Here is a 23053-nt window from a genome sequence, read left to right on the forward strand (position 1 = left end):
CCTTAATGGGTTGTAATCTACCATTTTGGGAAACATGTACAAGAAACCATAGAAGAATCGTCACAACTATTTCCATTTTTCTTATGACATATTTTCTAAGATTGCCTCTTTATAAAACGAAAATTCTCTCTTTATTTTGTATTTTTTTTGGTTGCGTTAAATGATATCTCTTTTTAGAAAAGTCGTTTTCCTTTTATTACTGATACTAAGTTTTTCCTCGCGTAATTATTATGAGAATATATTTCCTGGACTTTCATTGACTAACTTGGTTGGCAACTGGCCATTTCCTTTGAAACTTCTTTGAGAAGAGAGAAACTTTTGGCTCTGTTCGGCACTATTCTCTGAGGCCCTTCCTGTTCTTAATGAGTATTTAGTATTTGTAGTTTTATTGGAGCTAGTTGAGAGATTGTCTTTATACAGAAGTTTTCTCTTTTGTACATTTACCATCGTTTCTTCCTTTTCTTTATTCAGGAAGATAATTAGCAAACAAAGAAATGTCTGATAATATGTTTTTCTTTAAAGTCATTCTTTAAAGTTGATGATTTTGGTTTTTTTCGACCGTTGTTGATGGATTATTTTTGGGGAATATCAATAAATACAACTTTTTTGCTTTATACCAACGTTTCGGTTATTTTTACTATCTTCTTCAGGGTATTATAAAAAAGTTTGTGAAGTTTAATGTAGAGCTATACCATCATAACTGTTGTTATGTGTTACTACCTGAAGAAGGTAGTAAAAATTACAGAAACGTTGGTATAAAGCAAAAAAGTTGTATTTATTGATGACCGCACCTCGATATTCCCCAAAAATCATTCTCTAAATTGTTATATTAAATTGTATATTTGAGTGGTTCACTTCAAACTTAATGAAAACGGGCGTTTCTAAGAAGTGATTCCAGTGTTATTTGACTTTCCAGTATCCAGGTATCTCCCAAACCTACTGGTTGAATAGAAAATAAGAAAAAAAATGACATGACTAGTAAAGAAAAAGCTTTATAGAAAAGATTTTTATTTTTTATTTTTAGATAGAGCAAGAAATGGTAGATTACAAAACGAGTCGGGAAATCAAAGAGGACAGTTCAATAAGGCAAGTTATAAAGGAGATCTTAAGATGTTACGGTCACGTGCATAGGAGTATACGATCTAAGAATGTTGTGGTGGAGTGGGTATTTCTGGAGTGATGAAGGACGAGAGTTAGGGTGAAGGGCAGGTTTAGAGGAGGAAATGGCTGGTGGAGATCTGAAGGATCTGAAAAAGGAAGGACGATAGAAGAGAATGAGACCCTTGACCAAAAAGATGAAAATTCTTTATAGTTGGATGGAAACTGGGAAAAAAAATCAGCTGGGACAATATTTCCATTACATCGAATGGTTAGCAGAACTTAATCTTCTGCTGATCACTAAGATTATCAAAGCCTATGGACTAAAACTGTTTAGGAAAATCGTAGCTGCAAATGAAATTGTGACAGTGAAGAACTAATAAACATTGCCTTAAAGGAAACTGATCCTTTCATTGTGCTGCGAAAAAGGATCTTCTGTTCATCTATCCATCATCCCGGTAGAATAGAGCGCTTTTTAAACAGTGCAAAAAGAATCAAAAAAATACAAAACACTATAGACTGGTTGAATATATAGTATATACTTTTAGCTGGAGTAGGCCATGGATTTTATTTAATGATTAATATGAGATTTTAATAGTAAGGTAAGTTATCGCCCACTTGCTAGCAATTTTGTAGTCGAACGTAAAGCCCACCTGAAAAAATATACTACTTCATTTAATGGCAGTTATGTGAAAACGAAAAAGTTCTGTTTGACTACTACTTTATTCAAACTTGTCCATTAACCTAAAAACTTCTTTTTTAAGAAAAATAATTATATCAGTTATTCCCTTACCAATATAAATGTTAGTACTTTTATTCTGTCTGTTTTCTTCTGGTTAATGTTTAGTGGCTCCCCCCAGCTTGGTGGTTGGCCTTTACATAAATTTTCTTTTAAAGTAAATACGTGAAAATGAAATTATTACTTTCTGACCTGTTAGTCTTAGTTTTGACCATAGAACAACATTGTTTAAAACGCTTACTAACAAGTACAAAGTAGTGTACCACCACCAGGTATTTAGTCTGCGTGAAGATCAGAGACTCAGGGGGAATGTATCTCTCACTTCTGCCACCTAGCTAATTTGGCGGTAAACCAACCTCGCTCTAAAACTTCAACTTTAACCATTTTACAATATTACATTCCCTTATTACAATATATAAATTATAAAAGCCGTGTATTTTTAATAACGATTACTTTAACCCATAAAAATGCTAGATATTGCATGAACTTAATGTTAATGATATTAATTATTTATGCCTGTAGTTACTCTAAGTTTAGTAAAAGTTCTGCTATTAAAAGTAAATTAAAAGATAAAACTTCAGAAATAAATTATTTTTATTTTTCAATCTTAAGTTTTCTACTTTTTTCTTTGAGCGGATTCTGATGAAAGCTGAACGGTACCCAGCTAATTCTCAGACTTCTGAATCTTGGTCGTTTTAACGGTACTATGGTCTGAAAAGACATCTGTACATAATAAGGCTCACTTTCACTCTTAAGTTTGAGAGTGTAGGGAAGAAATAACAATTTACCTTGTAAATAGATTGTTTGAAATATAAAGAGATTAAGTATAATTGGGATTTAGGTCAGGGCAGTACGATGGTGAAAAAAAATTGCTAATGGTTTCTTCTAAAATATATTGGTCCAATTGGTTTGGATGTTTGGAATCTTAGATAGTCCAAAACTGTGACTGTCCTTTTGTCCATTCTCTATTATTATTTAACAAGATAATGTAGGGATTCCCCTCTCCTTAGCTTAAAATTATTAATAACGAAAGGGATTTGCTCTCTAGGCTCTGGTCGAGACAGTCCTCGGTTTGTACAAGCTGCCCTTACATTTTCCCTTCCTAAGAGCTATGTTGTTCAGGTTCTATAATAGATATAGTTGGCTGCACTAAGTGTACTTAGTTTCAGATGTCAACTATCGGAGATGCGCTTTTATTTAAAAAAAAATACTAAAAATATTGAGGAAGAAATATGAGAATGTTACTGCTCCTCTCCAGAAATGGTCAGTGAATTCTATGGGAGAACACCACCTTTCAAAATAGTTTTTAAATTTATATTATTGGCGTCTACTGAATTTTCTTCTAAAAATCTTCTTAAACTACTTAAAATGTTAAAGAAATATATATTAGAAAATAATATGAAAAAATAAAGGAAATAAAATCATCATACTCAATATTTCTCAAAATATAAAATTATAAAATAATTAAACTTTTGCAGCAAATAGTAACGTAAAATTGCCACTAGAGTGAACCTTGGTACATCAGAAGCCACATTATAACCTCCTCATAAGTACAAGAACTAACTCGCATGGTTTGTTGTACTCACACGTACATAGTAAGTATAGAAATCAAAGATAAAAGGAGTAGTCTTCATGAACACACTGTCAATATAGTCAAAGAAAAGTGATAAAGATATGTAGACTAATAACAATAGAATAAGTCACGACAAAAAATGTAAGTAATTACTTTAACATCAAACAAATTTATTATAAAGAATCATTAGTATAGTAATAAGATATATTGTTGTGCATAGGTTGATAAAACTACTTATTAGCAACGAAATTTGCAAAAAATAAAACGTTTGAAAACAAGATGAAGTTTTGTTTACAAATCTACACCCTAAGGAATTATTTTTACGGCATTGCTAAACTGACTGAGTTGAGCTTTTATCCATCATTCGACCAAAGCTAGAATTGGTCGAAATCACAAGGTTGATTCGAGGATAGATGAGATTCAACATTGCTCTATAAGAGAGGACATTTTCATGGAAGATACATGTTTGGTTGACACCTTAGTTTGAAAAATCGTCTTTCTCTTGCTGTGGTGAGTACTTTTAAAATTTATGAGGAGATAAGTAGTGAAGCAGGCAGTAGTTTTGATCTGTTCGTTTCATTAGTTTATCACTGCTGTACAACTGAAATTTTCATCTAATACTAAATCATTATCCCCCCAAAAAATACGTATAAAAGTACTGCTTTCTACGAAAAGGATGTTATATTAGTTCAAGTGATAGATTTCGCAAACTCAACTAGCTTTTGGTCCAAATTAGGAGTCAGTAATCTGCATTTTTTTTTCATTGAGTTGAACTATCTGTTTTAAGGTTTCTTATAGATCTCTCCTTTAAAAAGTGGTTTTTACAAACAGGTCTGTTCGTGTGTGTGTATAAGAGCCTATCGATCTGTCTGACTATGGGATGTGTGATCAGCGTAACTAAAAAGTCACTGTATCAGATTTGAAATTTGGTTTAGGTGTTGAAATGGACCTGCCATTAAGCTTTTAATAATAGCAATGAACAGAGAGTGCGTCATTACTAAATAGATTTTGATTTATTTTGTTTTGAAAACGGCAGCAATTAGTTATTTAAACTTCGGACATTGTTATGTATAGGCCCGTTACATTTATTTTATTGATTTTTCAATACATTTTATTATTAAATCGGGCTTCTTAGGCACTCATATTGTACGGTTCTAAAACCTGTTAAATATTTAGTAGTATAAAATAACTAACCAAAATTGAAGTTGGAAGAACGTCTTACTATATTGCGGCTGTTATTTTTAAGTTTTCTATAATTTTCTTTGGTAATTGAAAGTTTTCATTTGATTTTGGACATAATATTGTCACTGTGATTTCCATGCCACTTTTCCTCAGGCAATAATGATTTTAGTAGAGTTTTGGGGAAGTTTTTTGTCATGCTTTCTTTTGGAATTTTTCTAGTACTGTGTAGTTAGTTAACTAATTTCAGCTTCTCTTTTGTCAAATACTAAATATCAAGAAAACTTAATTAAATATAATAAATTCGTGTGACTTTTCAAACTAATATTTTTTTCTTTTATTACACAAACCATCAGAATTGGGGCCAAATATTGGTGACCTCAGTATCAACAGTGTTCGTTCTTTAGTGATTTAGATCATGCAAAGAATTCTCGCAAAAATTTTATTGATCATGAAGTGAATACAAAGATATAATAAATCTGTACTCCATACAACTGTTTGTATTTTTAATACGTTTATCATTTCATAAAATCGTTTGTTTCACCGTGGATTACGTTCACTATTGTTAGTAAATATTCATGAATCTCTCTCTCTCTCTGTATACATTCGTATCTTTGTTTCATGGAGTTTAAACTAATTTATTCTCAATCAAAACATCAGTTTAACCGATAGATGGATATCATCTGATTGCAGTTGCGGACAAAAAGAGTCTGTAAAGGTAAAAAAAAAAAAAAACTACGACCTATTGCTTCCTTAGACCTAGTGCAGGTTTGTAGAAACTACAAGGTTTCCAAGATTTTTGTACTTCCCTTTTAAAGCCTTTTTCTAATTTAGGTTTAAAAATTTTTTTTCCTTATGTTAGGACTCGTACTATATTTGCGTTAGGTTCCTGTCGCAATGGAAGAGCCTTAAGGCTCATTAATGGGCATATTAAGACCCACTACTACAACCATGAATCTGCCATGATTAGAGAACGTAAGCCTAGAATGTTTCGGTGAGCAACAAACGCTGCACTTCTACAATAGTTTCAAATTGATCCACTGGTAAAATTTATAACACTATAGTCATAGTTCCTAACTATAAAGCTATATAACTTTACGTTGAAGTGTATTCACCGTGTTTTAGTATTTCACCATGGATTACGTTCAATATTGTTAGTATATATTCTACCCTTCTAATGAATAGAAATTTTGCTTTGATCATTCGTTTACAAGGTATTTTAGAAAACTAATGGTAATTACGTTGACTCTGCTGTACTAAACATCGGGTTTGAAAGCATGATTTTTTTTTATTTCTGCTGATCTCCCATTTTATCTTATCTTATTCAAACTTCTTTGAATTCATCAATTTAAAATAAAACCTGTGCTGTTTTGTTTGATAACGTCATAAAGGAGGAAGTGGATAACCCATTTCTTTAGGGATTTTCGCATGCTTTTGGGTATCCCAGGGTTAAAACGCTTACACAGACACCTCAAACACCTAAAAGTGAGGGAATTAAAAAAAAAATAAAATTGAAAACCTCTGCCTTAATTTTAGAGTAAAAGACAACTGTTAAAGCTCACTGACTAAGCTAGAGACCCACCAGGGTTGTAGGGTTGAACAGCATCTAAGAAGGGAAGATAATTTAATTGGGCTTACAGGTATTTGTACTGTAGGGATGTACTTGTTGGTTTGTAATACGATAGATGTTACTTGGACTTAAATTCGGATTAAAAGTGATTAAGAAAGACCATAATCCTCAATGGCAACAACGCAACGCATGCTGAAGGAAGCAATTTTCCCCATATAAGAAAAAGCTTCTTCACTGACTCATTTTCGGTAAACCAACTCTACTTACCTCCTTATCTATCAGTATGAGAACATTGAATTTTTTCTAAAATTTTAGGTAATTATAAACTTAAGTGAAAAGCAATTTATCACCTTTTGTCTTCTGTATTTTTATTTCCCGAGTTTTCCATTTATTTAGAGAAGGGTGTTTGTTAGTTAAAGTTGTTTTTCTGACGCATACACAAAAGGGCGTTTTAACCTTCTTTCTTTTCTTTTTTTTTACTTTTCCTTATTTTTCCTTGTGGCTGGTTTGGAGCCGGTTAGAGCTGAGAAAAGCTGAACTTGCCTTTCCTCACTCAACCCACACTTTCATTCTCCTACATTCACTGAAAAACATTTTCTGAAAGCGAGTTTCTTCATTGCTCTCAAATTTACTTTTTCATTGGTTTTCTAGTTGTGTTCTATAGAGACTTTTTTGAGTTGGTTATAAATACGGGATACTTGGAGAATATCAAGAATTAAACTCTTCAAAGAGAGAGAAAAAAGATATAATTTAAGAAATTTTAGAATTTATACACACACATTCATTTCTTGAAGGTCTACATCTAAACAAACATCTTAGCTTTGGACTCCAGTTATTGCCAGTGTTCTGCTACCAGTCTTACGGATTCCTCTTCTAGCACACCACTAGATCGTATAAACTTTCAAGAATACAGCGTTTACTTCTCAGGATTTTTCTTTCTTTACCGCTCCTTCATTAGCGTCCAAGTGACCTAACTATTGAAGACCATAGTAGGTCCAAGAATAGTTCTCTGCCTAGTAATTTTTTGCTTGTAGGAGGGATATTTCCTATACAAAAAAAAAAATTACTTTTCTTGTAGTTGTTCCATGTACTTAGTTGTACCTCTTTGATTTTTTTACCAGGATTCACAAGGGTTAATGCACCTTGTAGTAACTACGCATAAACTATTTTTAAGTTGTTGATGATTTTGTTATTACAGCAACATCATCATAAATGGAGAATTTACCGCCAAAGAACAGACTAATGTGGGAGTCCTACTGACTAGCCCAGGACCCACTAGGCTTGAAGAGTCTTAAAAAAAAAAAGGAAGGTAGTTTATTGGGTATATAGGTATTTTTATATTAGGGATGGTTACACTTGTTGGTTTGAAGAGCGATAGATATGATTTGGATTTAAATTTGGAGAACAATTGAATGAGAATGGACCATAATCCTATTCTGTTATTTCTTCGTGACTCCACGTCATTTACGGAAAGCGTTGAGAGTAATCTGGGCATAAAAAGAGTAACTATTTCCTGCCAGAAAATGTAGTAAAATTTGCAGCTCAATTATTTTTGAAATCATTTCGCAATTATTATTGGCCTATAGGTCAGAAAGCCCTACATTATATTTGTTAATATAATTATAATTGGCTTCTATTTACTAAACTGTTGCAGATCCAAGAATTTTCGTATTCTTCTCACTTTTTTTATCAAACACCAAGAGCGAAATAATGTTTAATAAATACATTTTGGAGAGAACATCCTTTTTATTTACAAAGATTATAAAGCTTTGAACTTGCACGTTATAATAAAATGGAGAAAGAGAGAGCGAACCTAGCGGGAAAGATAGAAATATTTCATCCGTAAACGTTGTGCAGAGCAGGTGGCAGATATGTTACAGATACATGGAGCCATGAGTGGAGGTGAACTCTTCTTTTAAAGGAAAAAGCAGAATAGCTTTAGCTATATTAAACTGGCGCTTATCGATTTTTGGCACCGCTACCTTCACAATCACACACGGCAATAATTCATTCATCTAGATTTAAATGGCTACCGACACTGCCAGAGTTTGCTAACTGAATCTGGAACAGTTATCATTTACATTACTGGGCGAGGTATGTCTCTCCCATTGAACAAAAAACAAGGCCACAATGGACAATTTATTCACACGTTCAAAGAAAACAAATAAGTTTTATTCATAGAAATTTTCAATACGAATTTATTAAAGAAAGTTTATGGAATGTAACTACAATGATAAAAGTTACTACGTATTAAATCATAGTTCCAGTCAAAGAACTATTTGTGTGAATAGCAGCGCTTTGGAAGAGAATGTCTCAGGAATGTGGCTTATGTAAGTTTAAATTTAAACGTATTTCTTTCACTGCAATTATTGTTACAGTTATAAAAGAATTTGAAAACCAATTTATATTAAGTTGGCCTTATTTTCTTAATAAAATTATAATTAGTGGGGAGTTTTTTTGTGGGCTTAGCGCGCCATATCTGCTTTCGTTCACAACATATTTCTACAATTTAAATCTCCATTCATTAACTCATCCACACTTTAAAGAAGGGGACTTCGCGGCACTGAACCGTTTCGAGGTAACTTAATGATTTTCATCCCACTTTAGAAACTGAGACTTAGATATAAGGTGATTGGTCCAAGTGGAAGCCATATTTTCACATCACTAGGAGTTACGAAAAAATAGTGGCCACCAAATAATCTATCCATTCATTTTCAAACGCTTTATAAATATGGCAAATTTGTTATCTTCTTTTTTCCAGTTCTATTCCTAAGAAATTTTTGTTGGAAAAGAAGTGGATGGCTTTCACACTTCTCACGGAAGAGTTTACAACAGTAATTGTGCCTGGACACTGAAATCTCGGATTCCATTTCCTTTTTTCTAGTAGCTTCTAAAAATTCACCGTCCATTGATAACATAGATAGTAGCTGAAAGTCGAGCTTATTGCACTGGGTAGGCTAATTTTCAGGCGTTGGCAAGGCATACATTCATTAACAATAACCAAAAATTACGCTTCAGACTTATGCGTTGTACATTGCGAATGCTACTTCTTCACTAATAAATTTTGAGACAGGATTTTAATTAAACCTGTAGAATGCCGAGCAAAGAATGACATTACCTCCAATTGTAAGAGAGTTTTCTGCTTAATAGAAATGGAGTTCTCCCATCCGAAAAGGTGTAAGCTTTTAAGTTAATGGTTTATTATTTTTGAGGTCGATATAATGTTTATTAAATTATAATTTCCGTTTCAATGATAATGAAAATGTTATTTTAAAAAAAGTGCTAGTAACCGATAATTTTACTTTTAAAAAAAATCATTGATTCAATCCAAAATTTGAAGCTTGCCTAATTAGAGATATGTCAACACTGAGATTACTTTTATCCTCTAGAGATTAAAAAAAAAAAAATTATTGACTACAGATTAAATGTACAACTTTATTTACACAGTTTAGGAAAAAATAATTGCCCCCTTTTGAAAGCAGAAGATAACTTTTATTTTAGATTTATTTAACGCTTTTTTCTTGCCCTTAGTGCTAGTAAAAGGGCCTCAAGTTTATATTTAAAAGTAAATATTGCTAAAATGATGAAATTTAGAAACTTTTATTGTTCTTTGTTCGCTTTTAGGAGCTTAGCTGTGAAATAGTTTAAGAAAAACAACACCTACTTTTGATTTGAAGACTGATGATTTTTAAATATAACATTTAGCTAGGATGAAGTAAGATAACTAGGTGATAAGATCAATAGAAAGCTTGCATGGAAGCTGAAGTAAATAAATGATTCTCTTCCTGTTACTGTAACCAAAAAAAAAAAAAAATGTAGATAATGATTTCTTGGGTAGGAAAATAATGTAGAAACTGTTGTAGGTCATTACTTGGAAACATCAAAGGGCACTTTGTTGGTACTATTCTGCTACCACTCAAACAGTTGCCTACTTGTCAAAGACAATGAATCTATATATATACAAGAAGAAGAAAAAAACCGGTAACAATCTAACTTGAAATGAATTGAATAAAATATCTAACTGAAGGTTGTCATTTATTTTAAAAAAAACTTTTTTATTCTACTTTGTGTGAGTAAATCTCTTTTTGTATTCTTTCTCTTAACTTAGCAGAGATCTAGCAGTTAAAGTATCTACAGATAGATTTATGCATTAAATAGATTCATTTTGTTTAACAGTTAGACGTACGATTGATTTTATAATAATTCTAGTTCAATTATAATGCCGAAACTTAAAACTCATTAAAAAAATACCACCTTATTACCCCAGAGCATTCCTTAATCATGTAACTTCAACAAGATAATCACAACCCCGTTTAAGAAGCATAAATTAATTATCTTTTTGTAGATTTCTTCTTACTAAGAGTAAGTGATAGTAAAGATCGATCTGTTTATTCATTTGTTAATTATAATTGATGGAAGAGAAAGTCGATTTTTTCATATTTCAAGGAGTTTAAAAAGAAATTGATTTTTATTTGTCTTTCAGAATCCGCCAAACTTGAAGATTGAAGAAATAATGAGTTACAAAATGTAAAGTAATCCCTATTTTTTCAGGCGGGCCTTATGTCCAACTACCACATTAGGTATCGTGAAAGCAAACCTTTTATTTACCATTAAATTAAAACCAAGGCTTAGTCCGGGAATCCGGAACCCACTACCAATATACATCTTAGCCTCTAACTGCTCAGCTAATGTGGTGCCAGCGAGGATGAGTTGTTGGAGAGTTATATCAAAAGTGACGGTATAACGCGGAATAGTGAACTTACAAATTTGAATCTCTTTATATCCAATGAACTTTTCGATTTTTTACAGTGCTGACAGAATATTCTTAGCTACTAAGAACATAAATTTCTTTTTAAGTTTTATATAAAAATATTTTGGTGACAATCTGTTGCGAGTAACTGCGGTTACTCAATTTAAGTAAACTATAATAAATGTGTCCCATTGTCTCCTACTCATTTTAATCTTTAAAGCATTTTTTTTTTTTCTGTCTGCCCAATTAGATTGTTCGAGGAACATGAAGAACTGCTGGGCCTGTTCGCGAAACTAAAAGAACTGAGAACGAAAGAAGAACAAGCCGAATCTGTAGAACTTCAAGAGCACGCTACCAAAGTGATGTCCACGCTGGACGAGGGCATCAAAGAACTGGACGATTTAGATACATTTTTCTCCTTTCTAACACAAATAGGTCAATCGCACAGAAAGATACCTGGTTTTAAGCCGGATTATTTCTGGGTAAGTTCATTCTTTTTTAATTTTTATTTTAATTTTTTGACTGTTTCAATTGAATTTGAATCGGAAATATCTTTTACTCTGTATTATGGGGATATGGTTTTTATTGGTTAGATTTTATTTACTTTTTTGTTTGCTAAGTATTTGATTTTAAATAATTTTTTCCACTTCGATTAATTGAGTTTAGATCCTTCAATTTCTGTATTACAGTATAGTTTTATTATTCTCTTTGTCAATTATTATTGATAATTCAATATTATATTCAATATAATATTAATAATTCAATTATTGTTGATGTTGAAAATTTGGTTGTAGCACACAGTTCTAAGATCGTGTTCTATTTACAAATATATTTATTTTTTATCAGTTATTTACTCAATTGTAATGGCATTGACAACAGCCGTCATCAACTCCTCTTTTATAATAGCGTCGTAGCTAGTACTCCTCTAGAGTTTGTATCAAAACAGCGACAGAGGGAAGCACCCATCCAACATAGAATTTTAGAATTGAAAAGCTGAAAATAACAAAGCTAAGAAAAAATCGTGACTAGAGTCTGATGTCCAAGTAACTCGAATATAAAAAATTTTCTTAAACTACAAACTCCTTTTGGATACTTAGTCGCTTCTGATATTAAAGTTTCGGCCAAACTGGTTTAAGCAGAAGTAATACTTTACGAAAAATGTAGTTTTTTGATTGATTCTCTAAAAACTCCCAGACCTATGCAGCTAATGATGAAATTCTTTTACTCCTTATTCACTAAATAAAATAAAATTAGGCCTATTTTCTATCAAGTTATTTGTCATGGACAGAGGCGGCTAGCAAACGTACTTTACAATAAATTTCTCATGTTGTTCATAAAATAACATCCAAAGGCTTAGATCAGGATCGAACCGTGAATCAAAATGTATTTTAGTTTTGCTGGTCTCGCCTTCAACTGCTTGAATACTCTCGTAAACATATTTGCTAGCTCCTTTCCATTTGGAGCAGTTTAAATTTTATAAAAATATAGAAACTCTAAATCTGTTGTCTGGATATCTACCTGTACAGTCATTAAGTAATCAACTAAAACTCAAGAATCGATTAATGATAACAAAGCAGTTCATTAAGGTTAGAATTGATCATTACATCATCGTTTTATCAGTCAGTCATTTTGAGATCTAAATGGTGTGATCTAGCCCTTGGACTCGGATTTTTTGAAAGCTTTGTGGCAATTGATTATTAATATTCTTGAAAATAGCGTACTCTATCAAAAATTCAAACAAATTTTAGATATCGAAATATATTTTGCAACTTTTCCTCCCTGGCAACATGGTTTTGCGGCCACAAGTGATTTAACCTTGGAGTCAAAGAAGAAGAAGAAGAAGAAGAAGAATGACAACTTTAGAAAATTGTCAGTTATTGGAGCATCTGCTGAAGTATAAGAGAAGGTTCGGGTGATTGTTTCACATTGGAGATTTTCTTGGCAGAACATCTGCAATAAATCAAGTGTTCTAATTGGTGTCCTTCATCAATAAATCAACCCAAGCCCCTTGATTGGATAAAACTGGGTTTCATTTCCTGTGAAAGTTAACCCTTTTTTTTCTTCTTCTTCTTCTTCTTAATTAACACATTACTCTGAAGTTTTTCCCCAACTTTTCTTCTTCGATGTAATCAAATTTTCCTTTCTTCTACGTTCATATTTTTACCTTGTTTTCTTTCCATTTTTTTCCTTCGGGGAAAAAATGAAGTAAAGCAGTACCTCCATGGAGTAGAATAATTACCTTGGAAAAAATTATTTTTTTTTTAAACATCAGCTACTCACTTCGTGATGGTTCTGTACCATCTTTCACGATCTCAATTCATTCTTTTGAACCGTCCAACAAAGGTATAAATGATATTATAATAACATTATAGCCCTTACTTAGTAGTTCAAAAAGCATACTGTTACTTTGAACTTTCATTTAATGAAGTTAATCTTTTCCATTCAATAAAAGAGCTTTACTGTTAAATATATTATCAAAGAACTTATTAATTGGAAATCTATTTGAATTCCTGCAGCGAGAAACTTAGTCAGCGACTCCTTTTAGGGAAATTTATTTTTTTTATTGTTGATAGGATGTAAAATTTTGTCTTTAATTCATTTTCTTGCTAACTAAGCAGAATATTGCGAACTGTCAGATCGTCAATATTAAGATGTGGCTGGATTTGGACCCATCATAGGTACCGCAACTTGGCTGTCAAAATTCTTCTACGTTGCTAGCATATTACTTTTTTTAATCTCTGATACATTAGTTCTGTCTTAAAATTTTACTTTTCTGTACTTGTAAATCAAAATATTTCTTAAAAGTTACTTTTCAAATTTTATTATTTCTAGTAATTTCCACATATTTTGATTTGATCGGCAAGGACAGGATCGTGACATACGCGCAACGTTTGATACAGCGTTTAAATTCACAGCTCTGTCAACATTTGGCTGACTACAGCATACCAGCAATCTTTAGTTTCATTTGAGATTGATAAATACCCAATAAAGGCACGATCATCGAGTAATGATGTGTTTTAAAACTAAGAAAGGATTTCAAAACATTTTTGAAGTACATTAATCTCAAGGCTTTGGTATAAAAATATTGGATACACCACTGCCTGAAGCCATCTTATAGACATCTTTGGATTTAATTGCTAGGTAATTAACATTAAGTTTTATCGAAACTAAATCCCAAATTAGATTCAAATTAATAAATCAGCATTTTTATTTCTGGCCCTTAACACAATTTTTTAGATATCCTTCACTTTCTTTTGTATACTCACTGAAATATTGATTCCATATTTATCATAGCTAGAAAAGAAATTAGCAACTCTCCTTAATAAAACATCTGTTAGTGAGATATATATATATACATATATTTTCTTGTAAACTTTAAAAAACAACAACCAAAATTAAAGAAGTTTTTAAGTGCGTTTTATGATTGTTTTTAACTTCTTCATTTTAGAACAGTTCAGGTTCTAAGCTAGTGGTTTTTTCTGTAAAGTTTCTTTGCTTTATCTCCTATATTTCTATATAATTATACATTTCTTTTATGTATTGCGATAAGTTTAAACTAAACTTTCCTCTTCTACCGAAACATTATTAAAATAAAATACATCATCTTACTCACTAACTTTCAGTTTGATGAAATTAGTGATCTTAAAATATATTTTTTTGCTTAAAAGAAAATACTAAGCTGTAAAAAGAAGTTTAGTGTATGCTGTATCTATTGATGTATGTTGTAATGTTATGTAATTCATGTAATGTTGCTATAACTCTTGAGGCAGACTCTTTAAAAAGTAATGCTAATTTTTTTAGGCGATTTTATGTCCAAGAACTTGGCTTTGATGAAGTTGATTAGCAACCTTACTTTACTATAAATTTCTTATAGTTAATACATTAAATAGAAACTTAAGGTTAAGACTGACAATAGAAATCATTACGAAAACACTATTTATTTGTTTCAAACAATGGAATCCAACAGTTTATTTAAAAAAAAAAAAATAGAAAAATCCATTTTATTTTATGTTTCCATTCTTCGAGATTAATTCCCCACACAGTAAACTTATTTATAAACTATTGTATGAATTTATCAATTTTATTTTTGTTTCAGAAAATTGTTCTATTATAACTCTGATTCTTTTTAAATTAAATACTAATTTCTGTGGATCCGATCTCAAAATTCGAATTCTTAATGTATGCCATGTTGTAATACCTTGAACGCTGTTCACGTTAAGGTCTTGTTTATCATGTCGTCAATCACAAAGACAGAAAGTATTCTAAGATTTTATTTAGCTGAAGAAATATTAAGTTGGCATTAAAAACAAAGTTTATTAGTGCATATCATACAAATAGTCCAATATGAATCACATTCAGTAAAATAGTCGTCCATAAAAACAAGCACATAGATTAGAGAAAATCATGGAATTTATTTTGATAAATGTATTGTGTTCGTAATACAATCATACATTATGCATTGTATTTTTGAAATAGATATTCCAGACTTTTGTATTCGTTGCTGAGAGAGTAGCAATTCAGTGAATTCATTATATTTTCATAAAAAGGTATTAATAATTTCAACAAAATGCCTACTTATCTTAAGTAAATTGGAAAACGTTTTATTAAAAATATATCGTACAAAACATTTGCTGTTATAAATCTTAATTTTATAATTTCCTTATACATCAGGTTGTGAAATTAGAAAATTAGGGATTGGTGCACCATTGTTGTCCATTAAATCTGTAAGATCTCATCATCATTTTGAATTACCAGAGTAAGCGGCGCCGTTTTGGAAACAGGTTTCTACACTGTTCATATGTCGTATTGTGTTTCATCAGCAAATATTTCATTTTCCCTGACACGTTAGTTGTATTCTAACTGTCTGAAGGAGTGACTTTACGTATACTTTTTCGACCCCCAATGTTTTTGCACCGTCTTGTACAAAAAACTAAATAAAGAACCATTGAAAAATGCTTCACCTTGAAACATTCGCTTTGTTGGATAGAAAGGATGAAGCAATCTTAGTTCTCTCTAGATTTCTTTGAAAAAACTCTCATAATCTGTGTCTCGTTCTAGCCAAGAATGGTGGAAGAAGATGGAATAAGGAAAGTGGATAATTTTCATTGCCTGAAGGGCTGTTGTAGAATGAACTGGCACATCCACGAAGAAATGAAGTGAAGAATCACCATGGCTCAGAGTGTGGTCATTGCTATGCTTAACTGGGAATTGTGCAATCTTAGAATATAGTGTAAAAACCTATCAAAAACCCCAGGTCGTTTATATTTTTTTAAATAAAGAGCATTCAATACCTGATCAAAGTTAGGTATAGTAGTACGTAAATGAAATGAAAAGTACCTGTACTCTCTTTCATTAGATCCCCGAAATCAAATTTTCAAATGGAACTGGGAATCGGGAACAACTATTTAGAGTTTACGGTGGATAGTGGAAGGTATAATAAATGGGAGGTTGTGAGAGATTGCTGTATTGTCTCCAAGACATCTGGTTCGACAGAATAATCGTGAGAGCAAACGAACATAGCGGCCTAGTTACTTCTAAAAATAAAAACTCCTTCTACCAGTGGCAGTACATCACTTCGTCAAGTCTTCCGGAAGAAAGTGTCCTCTTCCGAGCTCATTATCTCTATTTGAATCTAGAGGTGTTTTGTGCTTCCCTTCGATCAATCTCTGTGTTCTGGCTCTAGTGGGAACACTAATTAATTTCTTATTTTGAACTAAGTTGTTCTAATAGTTAAACAAATCAATAATTATTATATAACTAAAAGAAATACCACCATTTATGCACTAATATATACTTAATCTATTTTGTATTTGTTTCAGAAAATTGAAAAACCCTTTTTGGAAGCAGTCAAGATGACACTGGGCGATCGTTATACAGAGAATGTGGAAAATATCTATAAAGTAACAATAAAATTAATTATAGAAACTTTAGAAAAAGGTTATAATACATGAGATGATATTGCTATACAAAATGGGCCACTTCCACATTACAACATCGATCTGTGAAAAAAAAGAAATCACTAAGGTAATTAAGTAAAAATTTGAAACGACCAAAAGTAAATAACGTAATAAGAATTGGAATTTTAAACAAATCAACAGATCCAGCTTTTTCATTTGTAAGATTAAAAAAAGAAAAAAGAAATTAATAAATAATATGTAATCTTAAATTATGTGAAATTTGCTCATTTCTATTGTTGATTGAAGAAGTGCTCTTCGAACCTTTAGTAAATTATTTTCACTAAATAAAAAAGTAAAAGGGAATACTCTAAAGTGAAAAATGTTTCTTAATTACGTCCTCGATGCCTTGTCAGCTTCACTTCGCATTCAAAAAAATAAAATAATGGTCACTAAAACCTATTACAAAATGAATGAATAAGATTTTACTGTCTTTTTTTTTTTTTTAAAAAAGAAAAAAGAAAATATTGCGTATTGAACTTTGGGGTTCTAATTTGTGTATAGTGTTTATAATATAAAGTATACATATATATATTTAGTGTAATTACAAAAAGGAAGTCATCCTTTTTTTTAAACTGTCGATCTATAGCTGATTAAGAGAATAGTCGACCTAAAAAAATTGTTAAAAAAAATGTGGGTTAAAACAAACAATTTTGAAAAAAGTGGGGGAAAATATAATTTTTTTACTAGGAGAATTTAAATCATACACTAAATTGTATGTAGATTTGAATGAATGGTGGTTACTATATGTGATCAATGTGTCTGTATGAATGAGGATGAGTTACCTAATAAATATTATGTAACAAAAAAATATACATAAATATAATACATGTTTATATATCCATATGTGTACTGTTCACGATGAGCTTTAACTCTAAACAAAACAAACCAAAAAGAAATAAATAAAAAGTTATTAAAAAAAAAACATTCTGAATAGTGTAACGAATAATATTTGTAAAGTAGAAGAATGGTAAAAAAAGTAGAGAAGAATTTTGCAGGTATAAAGAAGTAAGAGGAGGCTATTATCATCGTAGTTTAGAATAATTGTGGAAAAATAAAAAATAATATTCTTGAAAAAAGTTGTTAAATGTTTAAGTAATGGATATGTTGGCATCTTCTCGTTTTTGCACTGTTTGCATTGAAACTTTGCTTTAAACATTGAGTCACTACTTAGTTATAAACTCAATTTCATATGTTGATCGTGTCTTAAGTAGTCTTTAAATAAAAATAAATTAAATTAAAATAGGTTTGTATGAGGATAGAGATTAGCTAAGTGGTTAGCAAATACTGGATTCCAATACGGAGATCACTGGATTCGAATCCAGCTGCTATCCTTTAGATTTTTTTTTTTTTTCTTAGAAGCTTCTTACAGCTCACTGTCCGGTAATGGAAGTGTCTGTAACGAATGAACCTGTCAAAAGGCCGACAGTGCACTGAAAGAAGCTTCGGGCGTTAATAACATAAGGTGTTGACGCTCTTTAAATACAAAAAAAAAAAAAAAAGGAAGGTTCATATGAACATTTTACTAATATTTCCCATGATAAACCCAGTGGTGGTCGTTGTAAGAGAGAAATTGACAAATTTTATTTTATAACATTGATGTCAATAAGATTATGGTGATCATCTATACGAATTTTGGGATAGTCATTTCAATTGAAATGAAATATTATTCCCAGAATATTCGCATTAGTTCATAGAATATTAATATTAAGAATATTTGAATTTAAAATAGAAAATCATGTGCATGGTCCCATATGTTTATGTAAATATGGCGGCAAGCGGGGAGAGGTAATCAGGTATTCATAGTTTAAACAGGTCTATTAATTATGTAGTGTGTACATGTGAAGGAAAGTTCAAGATTTTATCCAATTTTACTAAAAGTTAAAAGCCATTTTCTTCAAAAACATTTATTTTTCCAAAAAGCAGAGTTGGTCTTTTGAAAACAATAGTGCTACTCATTATTTAAGGAGAATCAACTGATGCTTCTTATTAGAATCCTTTTTTTAAAAATAAGTTATGTTGGATAAAGTTAACGTCTATGAAGCAGAAATATTTGCGACCTAAAAAGATGATTTTGGCTTCCATTCATGTCATTTTTTGTTCATTTACTGTGTAAAAGTGTTTCTTTATTACCTAAAGTGTGAGTGTTTGTGATGAAATACAAGTTTCCCTGTGTTCACGCTGAATGCAAATTGTAACATATACATCATGTAACTCTCCCGGTCCTGTGTTAGTATGGGACACTTGCACAGTCCTCTGAAGTGACTCGTCCACAGCCTCATTCAAGATAGGATAGTTAAATTTGAGACAAGAGAAGTGTTGTAAGTCGAAAAATGGGAGAGCAGTTTGGTTTGTTTGTTAATATCTTATTCTAGTTCACATCTACCTTCATGAAGGTTGCAAGCATAGTTTGTTATAAGAAGAGTGGTTCAGTCATGTCTTTGAATTTAGAGATATATTTAGTGTGTATTTTAGGGAGAGAAATTTGAGCAATACTTTGGAGATAAAGGTTTTAAGGATTTTGTGGATAATATTTGGAGTAGAAATTTTTGTTAGTAATCGCTTTTTTTCATGGGAACAAGTGAATGCTATATTTCGCAGGTAAACTAAATCGATATGTGTAAATCTTGAAGGTTTTCTTAATGGTTGAGTATTTAGTGTGAAGGATGTTCGAAACGTAATTTTATAGTCTTCCCGTCTCTGATGATTATGTACAAGTAATAAGGATGTCAAAATACTTCGGTGCAATTATCATGTGAAATGAAAAGCTATTTTATTGTATTCATCGTACATCAGTTAATTATGCCTAGGTGAATGTTATGGAAGATGTTGGATATGCCAATCCAGCCGGTAATCAAAATTGTGGGCAATAATGAAGACAACCACGTTCCCAGGACACGGTAGAATTTGTATATGAACTTAAAGCGACTGGATTTGCAAGGCCACATTCCTAAAGCATTTTGGTATCATAAATATCAAAAAACCACAATCAATTGTTCTTGAAAGACTACTATTGCTGGAAACAACTGTGAACTTGTAAGTTTCTTTCCTAAAATTGTTCTTTAGTTCTTTATTGAGTAATCTTAGATCATTAATGTTTCTACTTTTTTTAAAAAAAAAATTTGTATTGTTTTATATTACATCTGTGCGACCACCTCTGGTTGAAATATACCAAAACCATGCAGTAATGGATAAGGCAATGTTTTTTTTTGTTGTAAATACACTCCAAAAGATCTTTACTCTAAGAAAACCAACATCTCTATGCACTCAACAAAAATTGTGTATGTATATTCTCTCTTTTGTATTTCTAAATTATGGAAAATGGTAAACTGACATTGTTATCTTATGTGTTTGAAAAACAAGATTTGTTCTTTAGAAATGAAGAAAAAGATAAAAAGGCATTGACGTCTTTGATGAACATTGTCAAATTTAATAATTTTGACATTTAAATCTAAAATGTAACTATTATACATAGATTTTTGCAACAATGCCATGTTCATTTGACGCATAAGTTAAATTTTATGCAGGTTAAGTAATAAAACTTGATAGAATCTTGGCTTTACTATCTGTACAGAATTTTGATTTTTGATAAATTTGAAGATGTCTCCTTTTTTTTAGTAAAATTAATATTTTAACGTAGCATTTTTCGTTTAATTCTTCGATTTTTAGAACTGTTTACCTTCATTATATGATTTCTTGAGGGCTTATGAAGAATAAATTAAAATTAATTTTGAATATTTTAAAATTAATGTTTTTTTTAGCTATTACATTTTTCTTAATAAATTTGGGTGCTGTTTTATTAAGGATTTTTTTTGAAGCTTTGTTCTTACGAAAGACTCTGAGTGCATTGTGGTCGGATTGTGAATGCCCCTAGCTGTATTCGCAAAAAGGTTTCAACAAGTTTCTGACCAATTTATTAAGAAAGTCATGTAAGGAGATAAATAGGTAGGCAAGATCTCTCTTTCTTCATAATTGGTTCCGATACTGTGTTAGCGTGACCCAGGACACAATTCTAACCAGGAAAGTATGACTTCATAATATTTAAAGTCACCTTTGTGAGTGAAGCTACACTTTTGTGGACACAAATTAGAGTTGCTCTCCGTCATTAAGCATCACAAATAAGGCTTCTTGACAGAGAAAGTTGATAGCAAATTTTAGACATTTTGATAAACTTCAGTTTCACAAAAGGCTTAAATTCATATTATGCGCAAAACAGTCCGACCACGCTCAGAAATGTAGTCAAAACTAGTCGAAAATTGTAGCTTGGAACAAATATTTAAACCAACAATGTTTACAAAGTTCACAGAAGTGGTAGGATTACGTAAAAAAAAAGCGCTACTTTTTTGTTGTTTAAATTGAACAAGACATACAATTTTCTATATACTTTTCAAAAATTAAATCCGAAAATGTAAAATCTGATGAGCTAATGAATTCCTTAAAGTCTGTTCATTGAGTGTAAATGCAAAAAGATAGTCTAGATGTCAGAAAATTGAAAAAGTGCCAAAGATATAACATCTAATGTGATGATTTTAAAAATATAAATAAAAGAAAGTAAAAGAGGAAAAGCAAAAATAAATCGTTAGTGTCTAAAAAAACAAATGTTCCCTAGTCAATTGTTTAAAAAATAAAAATAAAGATAGATATCTTAAAAAGAAAAAAGAAATCAATGTTGTGAGAGTTGTTTACTTGTAACTGACGTAATCAAATAAACCAAATAAAAAGAAAATTGTAACTTTAACATAAGGGAAATTTAATTTAAAAAAACATTAAAATGCTGCAAATTATGTTTATAATTTCATTTTAGTTGTGTAGATCTTGCTAACACTCGTTTACTCAAATTTCATTCCTCTACAGCAGCTCATTCTAACCCTCTCATAGAACACCTATCTTCCTACACATTACCAGGTAATCCTCTTAGGAGATTGAAGAAGAGAAGATGGCCTCGTGATCTACTCTTATCGTGAGCAGTTTAGCAAGAGCAAGTTACTGGAGTGCCACCACTGGGTGCCTTCTCCACTCGTGATTTTTCGCTTATTTTCTTTTATTTTTTTATCAGGTACCATATTTGCTTGATGCAACAACCGTTGCAGTAGTAAATTCCAATAAAAGATAACAAAAAAAAAAAAAAGCTGTGTAGTATGTGATAGAATTAACCAAAATGATTGAATCCAAGTGGACGGATGGATTAGAGGAAGTTGAAATAGCAAGTATTTATTTTTTAGTATTTTTTTTTATGTAGGCGTTGAAGACCATTAAATAAAACTTTAGCTTCCCCGAACACCAAAGTTCATAACAATTCTGTAGCATTATGAGAAGTCGCTTCCTAAAAGAAAATCATTGTTTCTTTTCTTCTAAGTTGCCCTCTCTATTTATTGGGTCATATATTGGGACGCCTTGCTTACTTCCAAAAGATTGAAGCATTTTTAATGTCTCACCTCAGGATTCTAAAAACATAGGTGAGTACATGTGATGTGTTTTTATAGGAAACCCTTTCACTTGCTCACTTCACCGGAGATATCAGTTTAATTTTCTGGGAGAGAAAAGATTAGCTCAGTTGATAGCGAGATAGTTTTGTGTGGTAACAAGAAATCCTGGGTGCTGTTAGTGCCCTGAAAAGGCGCTTAGTGTCTCAACCTTGTTAGTTGACGCACTTTAAATCAGAAACAACAGTTAAGAAAACTTAACGGCTTTCTCTCATTTCAATTTTTTACCTGCTTCACAAATTTTCCACAAACTCAGAAGCTAATGACTGCAGAAGTTAACTACCCACCCCTTTCTCACAAGTACCTTAATCGAAAGTAAAAGTTGTAAATTTGAGGGTTTTTTTTACCTAATTTGCACATACTAAATTAAATCATGGATTCCGTTGGCGAAGAAACTTTAAATATTTAAAAAATCTATCAGGTAAGTTCGTAATTTCAGTTAGCAAATTTTTAGATATAGAAATTCAGGCCCACACTCGATTCTTATTTATTCTAGGCAGGAAGGAAGACAGTAAGATGAACTATTATAATGTAAGTAACAATTTTTAGAATGCTTCATTGCTAGGGTTTAGAGTTCAAAGAAAAATGAGCGTGTACCACCGTTATCTATGACAAGCTTCAAATAATATCATTGTGATCTGATGCTGACTAATCAGCAATTGTACTGCAAGACTGTACGTCTGTGAAGTAGAAATCTCTAAACTTGA

The 23053-nt window shown here is 31.4% G+C and overlaps 1 protein-coding gene across 9 annotated transcripts in view; it reads left to right on the plus strand.

Annotated features, from left to right (window-relative positions):
* LOC141453144 (neuroglobin-like) overlaps positions 1 to 21661 on the plus strand; it is a 210294-nt gene extending 188633 nt beyond the window's left edge. Inside the window, exons 2-9 of one of the 9 annotated variants that reach the window (XM_074125965.1) lie at positions 1025 to 1700; positions 3001 to 3100; positions 3316 to 3551; positions 3631 to 3920; positions 7814 to 8489; positions 10023 to 10140; positions 11160 to 11391; positions 16729 to 21661. In XM_074125965.1, coding sequence (XP_073982066.1) covers positions 8468 to 8489; positions 10023 to 10140; positions 11160 to 11391; positions 16729 to 16860 — 504 coding nt within the window. In that variant the 5' untranslated portion in view covers positions 1025 to 1700; positions 3001 to 3100; positions 3316 to 3551; positions 3631 to 3920; positions 7814 to 8467 and the 3' untranslated portion in view covers positions 16861 to 21661. Of the gene's footprint in view, positions 1 to 1024; positions 3552 to 3630; positions 3921 to 7813; positions 8490 to 10022; positions 10141 to 11159; positions 11392 to 16728 lie in introns of all 9 variants that reach the window. The other 8 variants (XM_074125966.1, XM_074125963.1, XM_074125964.1 and 5 more) reach the window with 8 other exon arrangements.
* The last annotated feature ends 1392 nt before the right edge of the window (positions 21662 to 23053 follow it).

Source organism: Rhodnius prolixus, unplaced genomic scaffold (genome assembly GCF_049639745.1).
Source record: "Rhodnius prolixus isolate KJV_2025 unplaced genomic scaffold, Rpr scaffold_3, whole genome shotgun sequence".
NCBI classification, from domain to species: Eukaryota; Metazoa; Arthropoda; class Insecta; order Hemiptera; family Reduviidae; genus Rhodnius; species Rhodnius prolixus.